Here is a 21942-nt window from a genome sequence, read left to right as displayed (position 1 = left end):
AAGATAAACTGTAAACAGCAAATATGTTCAGCAAAGTAAGATCTACAAATACGTTGATCTGACAAAAATTGTCAATTGAAGAGTTACTGCCCTTTAAGGACAATTTTACACAATTTGTTTATCATGTTATCTAACTTTAAAAAATCTTCTTTTCTGAAACAACTTAAAAAATTCAAACCAAACCTTAGCTGCATGATCCTTAGGGTATCTAGAATAAAGTTTGTGTTTTATTTTCTGTTTTTTTTCCAAAAAAACATGGCTAAAACTAGAACATAGGGGTAAAATGCAGTTTTTGGCTTATATCTCAAAAAGCAAAGCATTCAGAGCAAATCTGACATGGGTTAAAAGTGTTCATTAGGTCAAGTTCTATCAGCCCGAAAATTTTCAGATGAATCTTACAACCCATTGTTGGGTTGCTGCCAATAAAAAGATAATTTTAAGGAAATTTTGTAGTTTTTGGTTATCATCTTGAATATTATTAATGATAAAGATAAACTGTAGACAACAAAAAATTTCATCAAAGTAAGATCTCCAAATTAAAATTAAACTTTGTTTGATTTCATCAAAATTTAATTCTTAAGGTTCTTTGATATGCTGAATCTAACCAAAAACTACGATGAAATTGGACACTTAAAACTCTTAAACAAAAGATAAATGCCAAAAATCGAGGTAAGCAATTCTGGCTCTTGAGAGCCTCTTGTTTAAATGATATGAAGCTTACTCTAACTGTGTATCATAGTATTATTTCCAACATTCATTTATTACATTTAATTTTCAGAGAGCAGTAAGAAAAAGTATATGTTACACATTTTAGTCCAGTCAATATAGCATAAATTTGACCCTAACCTTGAAGTAATTGCAACAGAAGATTTTAAAGAAGTTTTAATCTTAAGCATTATACCCCCAATATACCCAGAAAAAAGGTCCCATAAAATCTAACCTGAGGAAGACTAAAAAAATCATGGTTTTAAAATTCCTATGGAGATAAAGAACCTCAAATTGAAGAAAACTAATTAAGCATATATCCTTCTTTTTGTTGTTCAAAGTTTTAAACAAGGTAGATGCTGAACAAATATAATTTACAGATATAAACACTAAAAAAAATGTCTAATTATTTTTTCAAAATGGTCACAAAGCCATAAATTTGCAATTTCTTTAAAGAAAAATGTGCAAAAATAATTCAAAATATCCATAACACTTCTTGTACATTTCATGAGCAGAAGATTATATAATATAGTAAATAAAAACTTATAACCTCATCAAAGTATCATATTTTTCATGAATTTTAAGAATTTCTACCATAAACAGACAAAAAAAAACTCATTTTTGTGGAATTATCTCCCTTTACAATGGTAATTTTCATAAGAAATTAAAAATGCTGACTTTGAGTTTTCCTCAAGTTAGATTTTATGGGACTTTTTTCTGTGTATATTTGGGACTTAATGCTATAGATTAGAACTAAAACATTTTCTGTTTCAATTAGTTTGAGGTTCAAACTTAGTTTGACTGGACTATTTATATTATTTTGTTAAAATGATAAAAACTGTGTGTAATTAGGTTTTCATTAATATTGATTGAATTATAAATAGAGATTTATGGAAAAGTGTTAGATTGTATGAATGTCAGTGACTTTTATTTAATGAATGGCTATTATCTATTTTGAATTTATTGAACCATAAAACTAATTTTTGACTCTTCACATTGAATAATCCGCGAAGTGGATTATGTAAAATGTGAAGAGTCAAAAATTAGTTTTATGGTTCAATAAAATCAAAATAAATTATTGCCATTCATTTTAAATAAATTTATATTAACAATAACAACGTCCACACATGATGTTGGCGTATGAATACACAACGTCAAAGTGGGCGTGTCGCCATCAAAATTGACAACATTGCAAATAAAACTAATAATTTTAACCAATCAGAAGACAGTAAAAACACCAAATTTATTTATATGTTAATCACAAGTAACCTAATTAAGTAGTATTGCTGTGAGTGGTTAATGAGAAATTCCCAGTGTGTGAGAATATTATAAGCTGGTCTTATATTGTATTGTGTGTGTGTGACTGTTTGAATGTGAGTATATATTATCACTTAAATCATTTATCTACAAAATAAGGGTAAGGCCTCTGGTGATTTCATAGTATTTTATATGATATTTACTGTCACGTTTATGACAAGCAATATATTTTCTATAAATGTAGAACTTCACAATGTGTTACAAGATGCTTATTCCGCAAAGTTATCCATACCAGTTTATTATTTGTAAATTAAAAAATCTTAAAAGATATGAGAGTTAGAAAGATGTATATTAGTTATATTGATCAGGTATTTTTATTTATTTTTATCTGATTGTGCTCTGAATTCCACATATGCAAAAATTCATTGGAAATGTTCTTTCTGCAGGAGATGTTATATATTTAGATATATTTATTAAATATGTGTAATTCAGTTTTATATGTTTATACGGATTTGCACAAGTGATAAAACACCTTTTGTTTACTCTCTCCAGATCTCTAGTAATACATGTCGTTAATGTAAGAATGATTTCCTTGAGCTAGTTCCAAAAACTATAAAAACTAGAGTTTAGTTAAAAGCAAGGCTTATATAGTCACAACAACTGGAAGTGTTTAACAACCTTGACTGGATATGCATCCCTCGCACGGTCGGTTATATAGTCACAATTAAGGGGTTGCATAGATTGAGGGATCTGGCCATTATTCATTTCTAATTAGGGCTAATAAACTACATTTAGAATTTAATTTAAATTCATGTCTTTTGTCAGGTGTTTTCTGCCAATCATAACAGTGAGACTCCAGTTCATCAAACATTTACAGCACCTATCAATGCCAAGTATGTTAGACTACTACCTGTATCTTGGAATGGTGCTATTGCTCTGAGATGGCAGCTGTTTGGATGTACAGGTATGTTTCACCAAACAACTATTCTGAAACAGAATATCAGTTCTATGAAGTAATATGTTAAATCAACTGTACTGTTTTGTAATTGTTTTCTCCAGTTTTTATAAGACAGCAAAAATTAAAAAAATTTTGGTCGTATATCGGTATCAAGTTGGCGTCGGCGTCGGCGTCGGCGTCGTCCAAATACTTTTAGTTTTCGCACTCTAACTTTAGTAAAAGTGAATAGAAATCTATGAAATTTTAACACAAGATTTATGACCACAAATGGAAGGTTGGGATTGATTTTGGAAGTTTTGGTCCCAACATTTTAGGAATTAGGCGCCAAAAAGGGCCCAAATAAGCATTTTCTTGGTTTTCGCACTATAACTTTAGTTTAAGTAAATAGAAATCTATGAAATTTTGACACAAGGTTTATGGCCACAAAAGGAAGGTTGGGATTGATTTTGGGCATTTTAGTTCAAACAGTTTAGGAATTAGGGGCCAAAAAAGGGCCCAAATAAGCATTATTCTTGGTTTTCGCACAATAATTTTAGTATAAGTAAATAGAAATCAATGAAATTTATACACAAGAATTATGACCACAAAAGGAAGGTTGGGATTGATTTTGGGAGTTGAGGTCTGAACAGTTTAGGAATTACGGGCCAAATAGGGACCCAAGTAAGCATTATTCTTGGTTTTCGCACCATAACTTTAGTATAAGTAAATAGAAATCTATGAAATTTAAACACAAGGTTTATGACCACTAAAGGAAGGTTGGGTTTGATTTTGGGAGTTTTGGTCCCAACAGTTTAGGAATAAGGGGCCCAAAGGTCCAAAATTGAACTTTGTTTGATTTCATCAAAAATTGAATAATTGGGGTTCTTTGATATGCCGAATCTAACTGTGTATGTAGATTCTTAATTTTTGGTCCGTTTTCAAATTGGTCTACATTAAGGTCCAAAGGGTCCAAAATTAAACTTAGTTTGATTTTAACAAAAATTGAATCCTTGGGGTTCTTTGATATGCTGAATCTAAAAATGTACCTAAATTTTTGATTATTGGCCCAGTTTTCCAGTTGGTCCAAATCTGGGTCCAAAATTAAACTTTGTTTGATTTCATCAAAAATTGAATAATTGGGGTTCTTTGATATGCCAAATCTTACTGTGTATGTAGATTCTCAATTTTTAGTCCCGTTTTCAAATTGGTCTACATTAAAGTCCAAAGGGTCCAAAATTAAACTAAGTTTGATTTTAACAAAAATTGAATTCTTGGGCTTTTTTGATATGCTGAATCTAAACATGTACTTAGATTTTTGATTATGGGCCCAGTTTTCAAGTTGGTTCAAATCAGGATCCAAAATTCTTATATTAAGTATTGTGCAATGGCAAGAAATTTTCAATTTCACAGTATTCAGCAATAGCAATAAATCTTCAATTGCACAGTATTGTGCAATAGCAAGAAATTTTCAATTGCACAGTATTTTACAATAGCAAGAAATCTTCAATTGCACAGTATTGTGCAATAGAAAATATTTTCAATTGCACAGTATTGTGCAATAGCAAGAAATATCTAATTGCACAATATTGTGCAATAGCAAGACATTTTCAATTGATTGGAGTTATCTTTCTTTGTCCAGAATAGTAGTTGAACCAACTTAAATCATTGTTTTATACAATATACAATGTATATTCACTTTTACTACCAACTGATAAATTTACCATTTAGTGATAACAAGCACACCTTTTGTTACATTTTAATATTTTATGATGTATTTAAATGAGTAGTTATTGTTGCAAACTCCATTAGAAATTTGAATTGAAAAAAAAATGTGGGGGGGGTGGGGGGTGTTAATTTTTTCTCATTTCAGATTTCATAAATAAAAAGAAAATTTCTTCAAAGATTTTTTTGAGAGGATTAATATTCAACAGCATAGTGAATTGCTCAAAGGCAAAAAAAGTATTTTAAGTTCATTAGACCACATTCATTCTGTGTCCGAAACCTATGCTGTGTCAACTATTTAATCACAATCCAAATTTAGAGCTAAATCCAGCTTAAATGTTGTGTCCATACTTGCCCCAACAGTTCAGGGTTCAAACTCTGCGGTCGTATAAAGCTGCGCCCTGCGGAGCATCTGGTTTTATCTTGCCTTCCATGAAAATCATGAAAAGAGAGACATAGACAAAGACAGCATCAACAATTCTTATCTGCTTAAGTTTGTTAGAAACTATTTGTAATTAGATCATTGGTATTTGATACAAAGTTTCATTACTATCAGTAAAAATCACTCAGACGACTGTTTAGAGTCATTGCCCACTAGGACATGGTCCAGTGATTTTGAATTTATAAGCAATTTTCAATGTTAAGTTTCCTGCTGGCTTAAGTTAGATTGATAGAAACTTCTTACAATAGACAACCATATTTTCTATAATTAAGTTACATTACTTTCTTTAGATCTCAGCTTTAGACGATTTTCAGACCCTGTCACTAGATCATAGTCCAGTGACTCAATCATTAAGCAATCTTCAGCTGTCCATCTTTTTTCTGTATTTATGCTGACAGTCAGGACATGACTGTGTCAACGTCATTTTTATGGCCCTGCAACAAAGTTGTCGGTGCCATATAGTTTTACCCTTGTCCGTAATTCCGAAATTCCGTCATTCTGCAACAAACCATTATACAGATTTTTTTTCTACACGCCTTCAGATATTTGGCTGATTTTTGGTATGTGAGTTAATTATGATGAGTTACAAATCAAGTTTTAGTTTAGTTTCGTTCCGCTAATTTTTGCCGAAAAAATGGGCTTTGGACTTTTATAAATTGTTGAAAATCACATATACAGATTTTTTTTCTTAACTCTTTCAGATATTGGGCTTATTTTTTGCATGTGAGTTAACAAAGATGAGTTACAGATTAAATTTAAGTTTTGTTCTGCTCAGCTAATTTTTGCCGAAATTAAGGGCTATGGACTTTGATAAATTGTTAAAAATCACAGTTAAACAGACTTTTTTTCTAAATGCTTTTAGATATTGGGCTCATTTTTGGTATGTGAGTTACTCATGATGAGTTACAGATCAAGTTTAAGTTTTGTTCTGCGCGGCTAATTTTTGCCAAAATTAAAGGTTTACAACTTTGAAAATCAGTTATACAGACTTTTTTCTATACGCCTCCACATTTTGAGCTGATTAATGATATGTGAGACTACCATCATGTTTGTGTCCACATGTATTAAAGAAATTGCAGATTTCTCAACATTTTGAGATGGGGCCATTCGTGTCGCTTTGTCACATCTAGTTTAAAGGGGCACTAGCTGTCAAATTGGGCGCACTACGTTTGCGCGCATTTGGGGATTAAAATGTTTTACGTTTGCGCGCAGCTTTTGATTACATTTGCGCGCATTCATTTTACAGGTAAACTCAGGTAAAAATATAAATAAAAATTAAATTAAATTACAATTGACTATATATTTTTTTATTTTCATAATAAATATGACTATCAATTATTAATTTTGAAAATATTTCTTTTAATTCAAACTATATATTGTTCATATTGAATTATAAAACCAATTATAAAGTGATCATTATAAACTCCGTAGTATAGCTTAATACATCGAAATTCATTGCGAATATTTCAGAGTGAAAAGGATTTAAACGAATAGTCATCGTTTTTAAAATAAGTAAATAATTTAAGTTAGTTTGTAAAGTTACACCAAGGCACAAACATGGAGTTTCGACACGTACCTACATGTAAAGTAATGGAATTATCAATACTTTTACCTTTGTGTTTTAGCATTTTAACATTTTTATCTGTACAATTTGTAGGATTAAGTGCTTGTGCATAATAAAACGGACGTATCTTGCTCGAAATCCCACTTCCACCTCATCGTTGGTGAGTAGGGGACCAAGACTAACGGAATGAGTACTTATACTTGTAAATAATTGAACTGATTATAAATAAATAAGTATTATTTAATTTACCTGTCTTTTACCTGAGTTTACCTGTCAAAAAAATGCGCGCAATTGTAATCAAAAGCTGCGCGCAAACGTAATGATTTTTGCGCGCAAATGTAATGGTAATGCGCGCAAACGTAATGCACCGGTCAAATTCATGGTCACCGATTTGACTCAAATTCTCATATTTGTTTTATAACAATGTAAAACATTTATCAAAACTATCAAAAGTCTAAAATAAACAGTTTACAGAGCATGGGGGTAGATAATATATAGGTTCGTTTCGTGTGTATTTTAGTCCAGACGCCATCTAATTAACTATCGATTTGACCTCAGATGACCATATAAGCGATGTAAACATAAATAAAGATATGAATAGATTAAACCAACACGTGCAATTGGATTTTTATAGGTCTGTTTGATTTTATTTTATAGATTAAAAATAGATGGTTCTCATTGTTTTTAACCGTATAAGAATGATTTTATGTGCATCGAATTAGTAATCAAATGATTTACCCTAGTTTCAATTTCATTGTTGACATTATTTTTTTTTTAAATAACCAGTACACGTACAATGCAATGCAAATCAAACTTTACATTTTTTTTCGACCGCAAAATTTGAAAAAATTTTCGTCGTATATTGCTATCACGTTGGCGTCGGCGTCGTCGTCGTCCGGCGTCCGAATACTTTTAGTTTTCGCACTCTAAATTTAGTAAAAGTGAATGGAAATCAATGAAATTTAAACACAATGTTAATGACTACAAAAGGAAGGTTGGTATTGATTTTGGGAGTTTAGGTCCCAACAGTTTAGGAATTAGGGGCCAAAATGGGACCCAAATAAGCATTTTTCTTGGTTTTCGCACCATAACGTTAGTATAAGTAAATAGAAATCTATGAAATTTAAACACAAGGTTTATGACCATAAAAGGAAGGTTGGTATTGATTTTGGGAGTTTTGGTCCCAACAGAATAAGGGGCCCAAAGGGTCCAAAATTAAACTTTGTTTGATTTCATCAAAATTGAATAATTGGGGTTCTTTGATATGCCGAATCTAACTGTCATGACTGTGTATGTAGATTCTTAACTTTTGGTCCCGTTTTCAAATTGTTCTACATTAAGGTCCAAAGGGTCCAAAATTAAACTTAGTTTGATTTTGACAAAAAATGAATCAGTAAGGTTCTTTGATATGCTGAATCTAAAAATGTACTGAGAGTCTTGATTATTGGCCCAGTTTTCAAGTTGGTCCAAATCGGGGTCCAAAATTAAACTTTGTTTGATTTCATCAAAAATTGAATAAATGGGGTTCTTTGATATACCAACTCTAACTGTGTATGTATATTCTTCATTTTTGGTCCTGTTTTCAAATTGGTCTACACTAAAGTCCAAAGGGTCCAAAATTAAACTTAGTCTGATTTTAACAAAAATAGAAATCTTGGGGTTCTTTGATATGCTGAATCCAAAAATGTACTTAGATTTTTTATTATGAGCCCAGTTTTCAAGTAGGTCCAAATCAGGATCTAAAATTATTATATTAAGTATTGTGCAATAGCAAGTCTTTTCAATTGCACAGTATTGCGCAATGGCAAGAAATATCTAATTGCACAATATTGTGAAGTAGCAAATTTTTTTTTAATTAGAGTTATCTTTCTTTGTCCAGAATAGTAAGCAAGAAATATCTAATTGCAAAATATTTTGCAATAGCAAGATTTTTTTTTAATTGAAGTTATCTTTCTTTGTCCAGAATCAACTTAAATCTTTGTTATATACAATATACAATGTATATTCACTTTTTACTACCAACTGATAAATTAAAATAATCTTTACCATTCAGTGATAACAAGCAGTTTTTTTACATCTTAATATTTTATGATGTATTTAAATGAGTAGTTATTGTTGCAAACTCCATTAGAAATTTTAATTGAGATTAGTTTTGGAATAAGGGAAAGGGGGATGTGATTAAAAAAATTGGGTTCAATTTTTCTCATTTGAAATTTCATAAATAAAAAAGAAAATTTCTTCAAACATTTTTTTGAGAGGATTAATATTCAACAGCATAGTGAATTGCTCTAAGAGAAAACAAAAATTTTAAGTTCATTAGAACACATTCATTCTGTGTCAGAAACCTATGCTATGTCAACTATTTAATCACAATCCAAATTTAGAGCTGAATCCAGCTTGAATGTTGTGTCCATACTTGCCCCAACCGTTCAGGATTCAACCTCTGCGGTCGTATAAAGCTACGCCCTGCGGAGCATCTGGTTTATATATCTCGTAGCTAGTGCCCCTTTAAAATATTTTTATATGACCACAAACAATTTTAGTCATATATTGGTAAAACTTTGTTGTTGGCCTCCAAAGATATTTAGTTTTCAGACAATAACTTTAGTTTAAGTAAATAGAAATCTATGAAATTTAAACACAAGGTTTATAACCGCATAGGATAGGTTGTAATCGATTTTTTGGGGGTTATAGTGCCAACAGTTTAGGAATTAAGGGCCAAAAAGGGGCTCAAATAAGCTAGGTTCCAGACAATTACTTTGGAATGGTGTATGGATCTCTCTCAAATTATACCACAAGTTTCCATACCACAAAAGGATGGTCGGGATTGGCTTTGGGGGTTATGGCTCAAACCGTTTAGGAATACTTAGGGGGTGTCCTGGTAAATGGAAAATTACTTAAGTACAATGTTTGAATTACCTCCCTTACACTGCTTTAAATTATTGTCTTGAGGTGATTAGCTGTCAATTTATTTTTATGCCCCACCTACGATAGTAGAGGGCATTATGTTTTCTGGTCTGTGGCTCCGTTCGTCCGTTCGTCCGTCTGTGCGTCTGTTCAGGTTAAAGTTTTTGGTCAAGTTAGTTTTTGATGAAGCTGAAGTCCAATCAACTTGAAACTTAGTACAATTGTTGCTTATGATATAATCTTTTAATTTTAAACACAGGCACTTGTCTCGGAAAAAAAAAATTACCTATATACCTTAATATAACAATAAAGATAATAATTGATAGTCAGAGGGAAGCTGACAGTTTTTATTTTAATATTTTTTATAATAATTCAATCACTGCGGGCTGGGTGTTGCCAAAAAATTAGACGAATGCAAAGAAACATCCCGTTGACCGACTTGTGAGGCCTGCTACTAATGATCCCGACAACAATGATAGCCGTGTCATACACCATTGTGTAGATAAATAAATTTAGATTTACGGCATATTATTTATAAGTAGGTTTGACAACCGAGAAATAAAAAAATAACGTGAATTCGGGACTGGGTGTCATTTTTCAAAAAATTTAGTTAAGTACCTTGTGTTATATTAAGGTATATAGGTAATTTTTTTTTTCCGAGACAAGTGCCTGTGATTTTAAAGCCAAATTAGACTTTTGACCCCAATTTCACGGTCCACTGAACATAGAAAATGAAAGTGGGAGTTTCAGGTTGAATTTTTTGGTCAAGGTAGTTTTTGATGAAGCTGAAGTCCAATCAACTTGAAACTTAGTACACTTGTTGCTTATGATATGATCTTTTTAATTTTAAAACCAAATCAGACTTTTGACCCCAATTTCACGGTCCACTGAACATAGAAAATGAAAGTGGGAGTTTCAGGTTAAAGTTTTTGGTCAAGGTAGTTTTTGATGAAGCTGAAGTCCAATCAACTTGAAACTTAGTACACTTGTTGCTTATGATAGGTTCTTTCTAATTTTAAAACCAAATTAGACTTTTGACTTCAATTTCACGATCCACTGAACATAGAAAATGAAAGTGGGAGTTTCAGGTTAAAGTTTTTGGTCAAGGTAGTTTTTGATGAAGCTGAAGTCCAATCAACTTGAAACTTAGAAAACTTGTTGCTTATAATATGATCTTTTCTAATTTTAAAGCCAAATTAGACTTTTCACCCCAATTTCACGGTCCACTAAACATAGAAAATGAAAGTGGGAGTTTCAGGTTTAAGTTTTTGGTCAAGGTAGTTTTTGATAGAATTGAAGTCCAATCAACTTGAAACTTAGTACATATGTTCCCTATAGTATAATCTTTCTAAATTAATGCCAAATTAGATTAATACCCAATTTCACGGTCCATGGAACATGGAAAAGGATAGTGCGAGTGGGGCATTCGTGTACTTTGGACACATTCTTGTTAGAAGCTACTATTATTTAAATGATGATTGATGTATATTAACTTTTGCCATGGTTTTGTATGTCTTTTTCTATTTTAAGACTTTTATGACATATTTTAATGGTTAGTTATGATTGCAAACTTCATTGGAAATTTGAATTGAGATTATGATCATATCTTGAGGGAGAATTGTTTTTTGGGTGGAGGAAAAGGAAGGGGGGCAATTTTGTTCCTCAAGATTTCAGAAATTGAAAAGAAAATTTCTGTAAATATTTAAAAAAAAAAAATGCCAAAAAAAGGGGGGTTAAAAAAAATTGAGGGTTGGGGGAGGGGGAGGTCAATTTGCAACAGCAAAGTGTACAGTTATTCTGTGTCAGAAACCTATTATGTGTCAAATATTTAATTACAATCAAAATACAGACATATATTGAGTGTGAATATTGTGCCCCAACTGTTCAGGGTTGGACCTCTGCAGTTGTAAACAGCTGCATTTGGCAACAATTTATTGGCTAATGACTCTGAATATTAAAAATGTTCTTCAAGATCAGGAACAAATCTGGGGGGATTTATTAAGAAAAGTATATTTTAAATACCTGTATTTTTGCAAATGTGGGACAAATATGTTTAACAAAAAATTAGAAAAACGTTTTTTTTCTTTTTACAGGTGCTCCTCCTGTGACACCACCTCTGACAGGAACATCTTTAAATCCCAACCCAGGAAAGACTGGAGTTCCAACCCCAGCACCAACAGGTGATATTGGCTTGAATCCAACACCATCACCATCGAGCAATACTGGTTTGAACCCAACTCCATCACCATCAGGCAATACTGGTTTAAAACCCACTCCATCACCAACAGGTGATTCAGGCTTGAATCCAACTCCCTCACCATCAGGCAATACTGGATTAAACCCAACACCATCACCATCAGGCAATACTGGATTGAACCCAACTCCATCACCAACAGGCAACACTGGTCTGAACCCGACTCCATCACCATCAGGTAATACTGGATTAAACCCGACTCCATCACCATCAGGCAATACTGGATTGAACCCAACGCCATCACCTTCTGGCATTACTGTTTTAAACCCAACTCCATCACCATCAGGCAATACTGGATTGAACCCAACGCCATCACCATCAGGCAATACTGGTTTGAACCCAACTCCATCACCAACAGGCAATACTGGATTGAACCCGACTCCATCACCAACAGGCAACACTGGTCTGAACCCAACTCCATCACCATCAGGCAATACTGGATTGAACCCGACTCCATCACCAACAGGCAACACTGGTCTGAACCCAACTCCATCACCATCAGACAATACTGGATTGAACCCAACTCCATCACCATCAGGCAATACTGGATTGAACCCAACTCCATCACCATCTGGCATTACTGGTTTAAACCCAACTCCATCACCATCAGGCAATACTGAATTGAATCCAACTCCATCACCATCAGGCAATACTGGTTTGAACCCAACTCCATCACCAACAGGTGATTATGGCTTGAATCCGACTCCGTCACCATCAGGCAATACTGGATTGAACCCAACTCCATCACCATCGGGCAATACTGGATTGAACCCAACTCCCTCACCCTCAAGCAATACTGGTTTAAACCCAACTCCATCACCATCAACGTGTAATGGAGGATGGTCTAACTGGATTAATAAAGATACTCCAGACACTGGTGATGGTGACCATGAAGCTATGACAGCTGCAGAGAAGTTAAAGTTTTGTCCAGGTGGAGAAGTCATTGATGCTGAATGTGCAACCAAAGATGGCATGCCTTATGATGGTACTGGTGAGATTGCTTCATGCTATCCTGACACTGGATTCACATGTAACACCATGGATAATTTTGATGCACCATGTATGGATTATAAGATCAGATACATGTGCAAGTGTGCTGGTGAGTGGAATAATAATAATTAGTTAATTTGTGCATATTGGTAAGTATAAATGAAATTCAAAACAGTGTGGCTGTGGCCATTGATTGACACATTAAATTCATCCATTGACTGGGACAATTTAGGTGAACGTTTGTATGTAACGACCATTGCTCACTGTGTACTTTTTAAAGACACTTAAACTATGGGGTCACCAAAGGTTCTCAACACCTTAATAAAGTAATTCGAAAAAATTAATCAGAAATAACACGATGTTTTGATTTATATCAATTATATAAATCAAAACATAAAGGTTATTCCTGATCAATTTTTCGAATTATTTTATAATTAAAGGCGTTAAGAAACCTTTGGTGACCCCACAGTTTAAATGTCTATCGTAGGTACGTGGTGAACAGTGGTCGTTACAGACAAACGTTCACGTAAATTGTCCCAGTCAATGGATGAATTTAATGTGTCAATCAATGGCCACAGCCACACTGTTTTGAATTTCATTCTATTTGTGAGCTAATTGGTTGGTTTTTTTTTTTAGATTTCTACAACTATTGTACTTAAGTGCATTAATCTTAATTTGAATTTTGGCTAGAAAAATAAACAAAAATAGATTGTGTTCAACTAATTGAAATTAGTTTACATTATGGAAATGGTGGTCAACTAATTAAAAATAGTTCAAATTCAAATTCTTTATTAACTTTGAGCCTTATGGCTCATCAGTGTGATCAAATACATGGACAGAGTATACATATGGCATATTACAAACATTATTAACAATATGCATTATTAATAATAGGTGACATCAATACAAAATATCTTTTATTAGCATAAACTGTTTCTTAATTTAAAAGAGAAATATGTATATACTTTCCTAAGGTACAAAACTGTTTTGTGTTTAAACCAGACAATAATTCTATTAACTTAACAGTTGATGGCCTAGACCAGTTATATTTTTTTAGGTGACTCCCTTGGTTACTTTACATGTATTACTACAAATGGATTAAGTAGTATTGATTATGCTATAGTCAGTAAAAGTCTTCTGTCCTCAGTTCTTTATTTTTATGCCCCACCTACGATAGTAGAGGGGCATTATGTTTTCTGGTCTGTACATCTGTTCGTCCGTCTGTCTGTCTGTTGTACCGTCCGTTCATCCGTTCGTCCTGCTTCAGGTTAAAGTTTTTGGTCAAGGTAGTTTTTGATGAAGCTGAAGTCCAATCAACTTGAAACTTAGTACACATGTTCCCTATGATATAATCTTTCTAATTTAAATGTCAAATTAAAGTAGTTGACCCCAATTTCACGGTCCACTAAACAATTTTTCCATAGATATAAAGATTTGGTTTTGAAGTTTGGTTGTACTTGTAATAAACTTATTTCAAACGGGATAGCACATCCTCATTTTTACGGAAATGTTGTTAACCGTGCCCGGAAATTTCGAAATGATCCATGTAAACTTATCGCTCCTTTAAATAAACTTATTCTAAAAGGTTACCAATTCAACACTTTAATAAGATTATTGAATATTGTTTTTATTGGTATAAATATTGATTTTGTTATCAGTAAATTAAAAGCAAACTAAATATTACTAGTATGTTATATACATATACACATTCATGGATCTACAATATGTTGATACCTTTAACTTGGCATTGCACAAGGTCATGTTTTTCTCTGGCTGTTTATGACGTCTTTACACTAAATCCATTGGATGTTGGATGTGTACGGATTGATAGTTTAGTCTTAGATGCATGATTTGTTTTATTAGTTGTAAGTAGCTTTGAACTAGCAGTCAGATAACTGCGAGTACTCTCAGATCTGTTCCTAGTGTCTTTTTTTGTCGGGATGTACAAGTACCCGGCCACGTCCACTTGTATTTTTGTCCATCTGATGAGTTAAGCCTTTTTCAACTGATTTTTATAGTTCGTTCTTATGTTGTACTGTTATACCACTGTCCCAGGTTATGGAGAGGGTTGGGATCCCGCTAACATGTTTAACCCCGCCACATTATTTAAGTATGTGCCTGTCCCAAGTCAGGAGCCTGTAATTCAGTGTTCATTTTTCATATAAATAAGGCCGTTAGTTTTCTTGTTTGATTGTTTTACATTGTCTTATCGGGGCCTTTTATAGCTGACTATGTGGTATGGGCTTTGCTCATTGTTGAAGGCCGTACGGTGACCTATAGTTGTTAATGTCTGTGTCATTTTGGTCTCTTGTGGACAGTTGTCTCATTGGCAATCATACCACATCTTCTTTTTTATATGGAAAATGACAGTGCGAGTGGGGCATCCGTGTACTATGGACACATTCTTGTTCTAGGCATGAAATTGGTTAACTGTCTGATCATTCTCAGATTAAACTACTTCTGAAATGTGAATTGAGAAAGAATATTTCATCAGAATCATTTTTTTTCAAATTTGCAAAATACTGTAAATTACAGATGGACAAACGAATTTAGAGTTGAAATTATAAATGCTCTCTATGATGAAACTATTATGAATGATATTATAAATTTTGATACCAAAACATTTTCAGAGGTCCAAAATGGAATTAATTTGGCCACAAAAGAGCTTAACTCAGTTTTTCTTAAGATATCGGTCAAATTATGTCAAGTTGCGAGAAAAAGAAAAACTAAAACAAAACTGGTTAGACAAAAGTGGTCCGACATATCAATATTTGAAATAAAAAATCTTTAAATTTTATTTGTAGCAAGATAAGGAATAATGAACTTTAACAAAGATATTTCTTTCAGATAAAATCATTTAGAAAAGCTGGTTAAAAAGTGGTTCTGATGGCATATGATTAATGAAATATTAAAGTATAGCAGTTGTTTTACAATAACTGCATTAACTAAACTCTTTAATTCATTTAAAAAAAATGTTTATTATCCAAAGCAGTGGAACAAATCATTTTAAATCTTATTACATAAGTCTGAAAATAGACTTATCGACCCCTCAAATTACAGGGGAGTTTCATTAATAAATTGTATGGCAAAGATTTTCGGTGCCATCTTAAACAACAGGTTATACTTGTTGATAAGAAATAAGTACTCTAATTAACAACTTGAATTTCGTGAAAACCACAGAACATCTGAGTTATATTAAAAACTTTAGTAAATAAATATCCTCATAAAAATAAAAATAAATCATATGTTTGCTTTGTGGACTTTCAAAAAGCTTTCGACTAAGTATGGAGAGATGGTTTTATCTACAAATTAGCTAATATCAGTGCAGAAAAATCTTTATACATTGCATAATGCTATTAAAAATATGCTTTTTAAAACAGAAATAGCTCTAAAGATTGACCATAAACACTCAGAATATTTAAAATACTAAGAGGGGTAAAACAAGGGGATTCCATAAGCCCCACCCTATTTAAAGTATTATTTTCCATAAGAGCAAAGACAGCCGCTCTTTACCTATTTCAGTGTCAAAATATCTCTTTGATAAATTGGTCAAACCCATTTTGACTTACAACTCTGAAATATCCTTTTTTACAGAAACAAGAGACGACAATTTGTCAACTGATCCTTTTTTCCAATTCCTGATTTATCTATATCTAATAGCATTATCAGCTTGTTTTTTATTAATGAACTTGTTTCTAATTTTACCTATCAATTTACTTCTGTTGTTGTTAGATTTGCCAACTAAGAGTCATGGAAATGATGGCCATAAGTCTACGGTTTCACCAAGTCCTGATGTTCATCTATCTCCCACGCCATCGCCAAATGGACTGAATCAAGGCACACCAACACCATCGCCAAATGGACTGAATCAAGGTACACCAACACCATCACCAACTGGTGACAGTGCTCATTCTCCAACACCTAAACCAAGTGTTTGTATCACTAGATGGTCATCCTGGCTCAACCGTGACAAGCCAGATACTAATAATGGAGATTATGAAAAAATGACCTCTGCAGAAATAAAGAAATTCTGTCCTGGTGGAACCATCAAGCAGGTGGAATGTCAGACATCCACTGGAATACCATTCCACAGTACAGGTGCTATCCAGTCCTGTACAAAGGAGCAAGGAATGATTTGTAATAATGCAGATAACTTCCCAGTTGGTTGTGATGACTACCAAATCAGATATTTCTGCATGTGTAGTGGTGAGTGTTCATTTGATTAATGTTAGAACCAGAATTATTTACAGATAAAAACTTATCAGTATTGTTTATCATTGTCATGGTCAGTCAGATAGATAAATTTTTGAATTTATAACATTTTCAATCACTCAGAATACTTTTTATTACAGGTAGGTAGATTACAAATATATTAGTCATAAATGTATGTGTTGGTTTGGGTTTTTGCTTGCAATTATTTTTGAGAAAGAATAAATGGAATAAGTTATGAAGTGAGATTGTAAAAGATAAAGTAGGAATTTTCTGCTTTAGCTTTGCATTCCTAAAAAATATTGAGGGTGAAACATGTAGATAAATGTCATGAATATAAAAATAAGGAGATGTAGTATGATTGAAAAAAGAGACAAGTATCCACCAGTTCAAATGAAGCGGATGTAAGCAGATATAGGCAACTGTACAGCCAACCAATACCATACAGTGGGCTTTAAAAGGCCCTGAAATGAAAAAAATATGCAACAATTCAATTTGAAAACTAACAGCCTAATTTATAAACAATTTACGAAAGTATGACAGAGATAAACCAACAACAACCACTGTTGTAAATGTAAACTTACCATATGATAATTGTTAACCTTTGCTTTTTGACTAGATGGTATACAATGAAGGTAAGGATAACATTGAGAATGAAAATGGTGTCAAGGCGACAAGGATGTCTGCTTTTCTGTCCATTTTTCATTTTGTCTACTTTTCAGCTCACCTTGCCAAAAAGGCCAAGTGAGCTTGTCTCATCACTAGCCGTACGTCATTTCTTCTCTGAAACTACTGTGCAAATTTTACCAACCTTATCCACAATCTTTATTGGTGTATCTAGTTTTATAAATGTGTCCAACCACCCTGACTTCAAACCAACATGTCTGCATTAGCAGCAATAGAACATAAGGGTAAAATCCATTTTGAGGCTGATATCACAAACATTTTTTGGGGTTCATGCTATGATGGTGTCACCATCTGTGTCGAGGTCGTCATCGGAAGACACATTTGGTTTCCGTATAATAATTTTGGTTTAAGTGAATGGATCTCTATGAAATTTTACAAGCAGGTTCAATACTAAAAAAAAAAGTGGATTTTTGGGGAGTTTAGGAATTAGGGGTACAAAAACAAGCATGTTGTAGTTTCTTGACAATAACTTGTGTGTAAGTGTATGGATCTCTCTGACATTGTACCACAAGGTTCCATATCACAAAGGGAAGACTGGGATTGAGTTATGTGGTAATAGCCCCAAACATGCAAGAATTAGGGACAAAAAAGGGGCCAAAAACAAGCATTTTTCTAGTTTCCAGACAATAACTTGTGTTTAAGTGTATGGATCTCTTTAAAATTGTGCAACAAGTTTCCATACTATAAAGGGAGCTGAGATTCAGTTGAGGCGTAATTACTCCTGGTGTGGGTGGGGTGGGGGTGTCATATTTTTGGGGGGTTCATTCTAATTTCTTCAAAAAAATTTCGAAAATTTTCAAGAAGTAATCTTCAATTGCACAATATTGCGCAATAAATTTTTAAGATCTTTGACCACATTTATTTTGTGTCAGAAACCTATATTAATTCAAAAGTTTGATCACAATCCAAATTCAGACAGTATAAAGCTTGTATATTGTGTCAAAATTTGCTGTTCAGGGTTCGACCTTTGGGGTCGTATCAGGCTACGCTCAGCTAAGAATTTTATTGGTTATTATCTTGAATATCATTATAGATAGAGATAAACTGTAATCAACAATAATTTTCAGCAAAGTAAGATCTTCAAATAAGGTAACTGACAAAAATTGTCAATTGACCATGTAAGCAATTATTGCCCTTTAAAGTAGATTTTTAACAATTTTTCATAAAATTTGGGTTTTTTTTTCAAAAATCTTCTCCTCTGAAACTACTTAGACAAAAAACTATAGATAGAGATTAACTGTTAACAGCAATAGTGTTTAGCAAAAAAGATCTACAAATAAGTCAACTGTCAACTGTCGTATCCAGCTGCGCTTAGTGTAGCAGTTAAATATTGGGTTATATTGAACATTTATATGGCCCCGCAACACTTTCTTTAATATTTTGGGAAAACATTTTTCAAAATCTTCTGCGTTTAATTTAACTTCAAAATTATTATTAGGGTATTCAATACTATTTTAATATTATGATTTTGACCTTGTGTAACATAATTTCCAAAACCATAACAGACACAGGTGAGCAACACAGGCTCTAATTTTAACAGGAGTATAGCAATTATGGATAATATTGTATCACTTTACATGTTTAAATGTAGATAGAAATAAGAAGATGTGGTATGAGTGCCAATGAAACAACACTCCACCTAAGTCACAATGTGTAAAAAAATCAAATATTGTAGGTCAAAATCGGGCCTATAACACTGAGCCTTGGCTCATACCAAACAGTAAGCTATAAAGGACCCCAACAATGACTAGTGTAAAACCATTTAAACAGGAAAATCACAGGTCTAACCTATATAAATAACAAGAAAACAGAAACACTTATCAACAACATAAACAAAAGACAACTACTGAACAACAGGCTCCTGACATATGACAAGTGCATACAAATGCATGAATGATAATTAACTGATTAACCGCTACTAGACAAACTGAAGAAATTTTGTATTGTGATTCCTAATTAATTCATTGTGTGGTTTACAATCAAATTGATACATCAGACATCTGATTTGAATTCATATTTAAAGATGCATATTACCTCAGGGACAGTTTGTGGTCATCTGTCCTACTTGACCAGAGAATATGTCCTGCTTGAACTTTTGACGTCATACAACAATCATTTTCCCATTGTGGCATCAGATGTATTCTGTTATCATGTCAAAATTTTACCCGAACCTTGTAATGTCCAGTAGTGGCAGACAAATAGTGATAAGGTGTATTGGAATTGTTACAAATGACAATTGATGATTATGACCCCGCAATGAAGTTGTCGGTGCCATATAGTTTAACCCTTGTCCGTAATTCCATCATTCCGTCATTTAGCAACAAACCATTATACAGAGTTTTTTTCTAAACACCTTCAAATATTGGGCTGATTTTTGGTATGTGAGTTAACCATGATGAGTTACAGATCAAGTTTAAATTTTGTTCTGTTCCGCTAATTTTTACCTAAATTACAACATGTACAAGCTTTGGACTTTGATAAATTGATGTAAATCACAGTTAGACAGACTTTTTTCTAAATGCTTTCAGATATTGGGATGATTTTTGGCATGTGAGATAACCAAGATGAACTATAGATCAAATTTAAGTTTTGTTCCGCTTGGCTAATTTTTGCTGTAATTTGGGGCTTTGGTCTTTTATAAATATTTGAAAATCACAGTTATACGGACCTTTTTTCTAAATGCTTTTAGATATTGGGCAGATTTTTGGTATGTGAGCTAACCATGATGAGTTCCAGATCAAGTTTAAGTTTCGTTCTGCCCTGCTAATTTTTGCCAAAATTAAGGTTTTACAAATTTACAAATTGTTGAAAATCAGTTATACAGACTTTTTTCTATGAGCCTCCAGATTTTGAGCCTACCATCATGTTTGTGTCCACATGTGTTATTGAAATTGCAGATTTTTCAAATTTTGAGACGGGGCCATCTGTGTCACTTTGACACATCTAGTTTTAATTAAATTAGTCATTCTCCAATGAAATAAACATGATAATCAATATATCAGTCTGTTCACCATTCCTTGAATGGAAATAGAGGAATGAAATAATTTTGATCATGTCATGCCATAGACGAAGGGTTTTGTCATGGTGAATGTTCCTCCATTATTAAATTTTCTTCTAGATGATATATTTCACTACAGGAACTTTTTCTATACATTTATTTAGAATTTAATGATACTCAGAACCTTCACCATATATTGCTATTGAGTACTTATTTTGCTTTTTGCTCCAAATATTTAATTGCATGTAAATCCAAATAAAAATCTATCAATAAACTATAATATGTAACAATGACAGTATTTAAATATATGTATTACTTCATTGCAGCAAATCCAACACCATCGCCTACAGCTCCTGGACAAGGAACGCCAATGCTTACGCCAACTGTTGTTGTGGTTACATCAACAAACGAAATACCAGGTTTGTACTTTACAACAATTGTTTACAAGTTTACTTCACCAAACAAAATATTAAGTGTGTACTTATACACCAACTGTAGTTAAGGTTACTTCACCAAACAAAATACCAAGTGTGTAATTATACACCAACTGTAGTTAAGGTTACTTCACCAAACAAAATACCAAGTGTGTAATTATACAACAACTGTAGTTAAGGTTACTTCACCAAACAAAATACCAAGTGTGTAATTATACAACAACTAAACTGTAGTTAAGGTTACTTCACCAAACAAAATACCAAGTGTGTAATTGTACAACAACTGTAGTTAAGGTTACTTCACCAAACAAAATATCAAGTGTGTAATTATACAACAACTGTAGTTAAGGTTACTTCACCAAACAAAATACCAAGTGTGTAATTATACAACAACTAAACTGTAGTTAAGGTTACTTCACCAAACAAAATACCAAGTGTGTAATTATACAACAACTGTAGTTAAGGTTACTTCACCAAACAAAATATCAAGTATGTAATTATACAACAACTGTAGTTAAGGTAACTTCACCAAACAAAATACCAAGTGTGTACCTGACAATGCCAAATTTGTACCTGACATCAACAGTAGTGAGGGTTACCCCAAACAAAATACCAAATGTGTAACTAATACCAACTGTTGTTTGTTGGTTGGAGTTCGTCATCCTTGTCTATATCATGGCAGCCCATTTTTATGTTGGAGAAAAGCCATTGTATGTATGGAAAACCACTGATATTTTGCAGAAAAATGGCTATCATTGTCAATTAAGATTGGAGTAGATTACACACCACCATGAGTTCAAACTCACAGGTTTGCTCAATTAATTTTCAAAAAAATC

General features: G+C 32.9%; 1 protein-coding gene across 2 annotated transcripts in view; it reads left to right on the top strand.

Annotated features, from left to right (window-relative positions):
• LOC139510171 (mucin-5AC-like) overlaps window positions 1-21942 on the top strand; it is a 219098-nt gene that overhangs the window by 142911 nt on the left and 54245 nt on the right. For both annotated transcript variants that reach the window (XM_071296525.1, XM_071296526.1), the window contains 4 exons: window positions 2788-2926; window positions 11628-12887; window positions 16511-16984; window positions 20999-21091. In XM_071296525.1, the coding sequence (XP_071152626.1) occupies window positions 2788-2926; window positions 11628-12887; window positions 16511-16984; window positions 20999-21091 (1966 nt within the window). The remainder of the gene's footprint in view (window positions 1-2787; window positions 2927-11627; window positions 12888-16510; window positions 16985-20998; window positions 21092-21942) is intronic.

Source organism: Mytilus edulis, chromosome 2 (genome assembly GCF_963676685.1).
Source record: "Mytilus edulis chromosome 2, xbMytEdul2.2, whole genome shotgun sequence".
Taxonomy (NCBI): Eukaryota; Metazoa; Mollusca; class Bivalvia; order Mytilida; family Mytilidae; genus Mytilus; species Mytilus edulis.
This window is presented reverse-complemented; position numbering and strand designations above follow the sequence as displayed.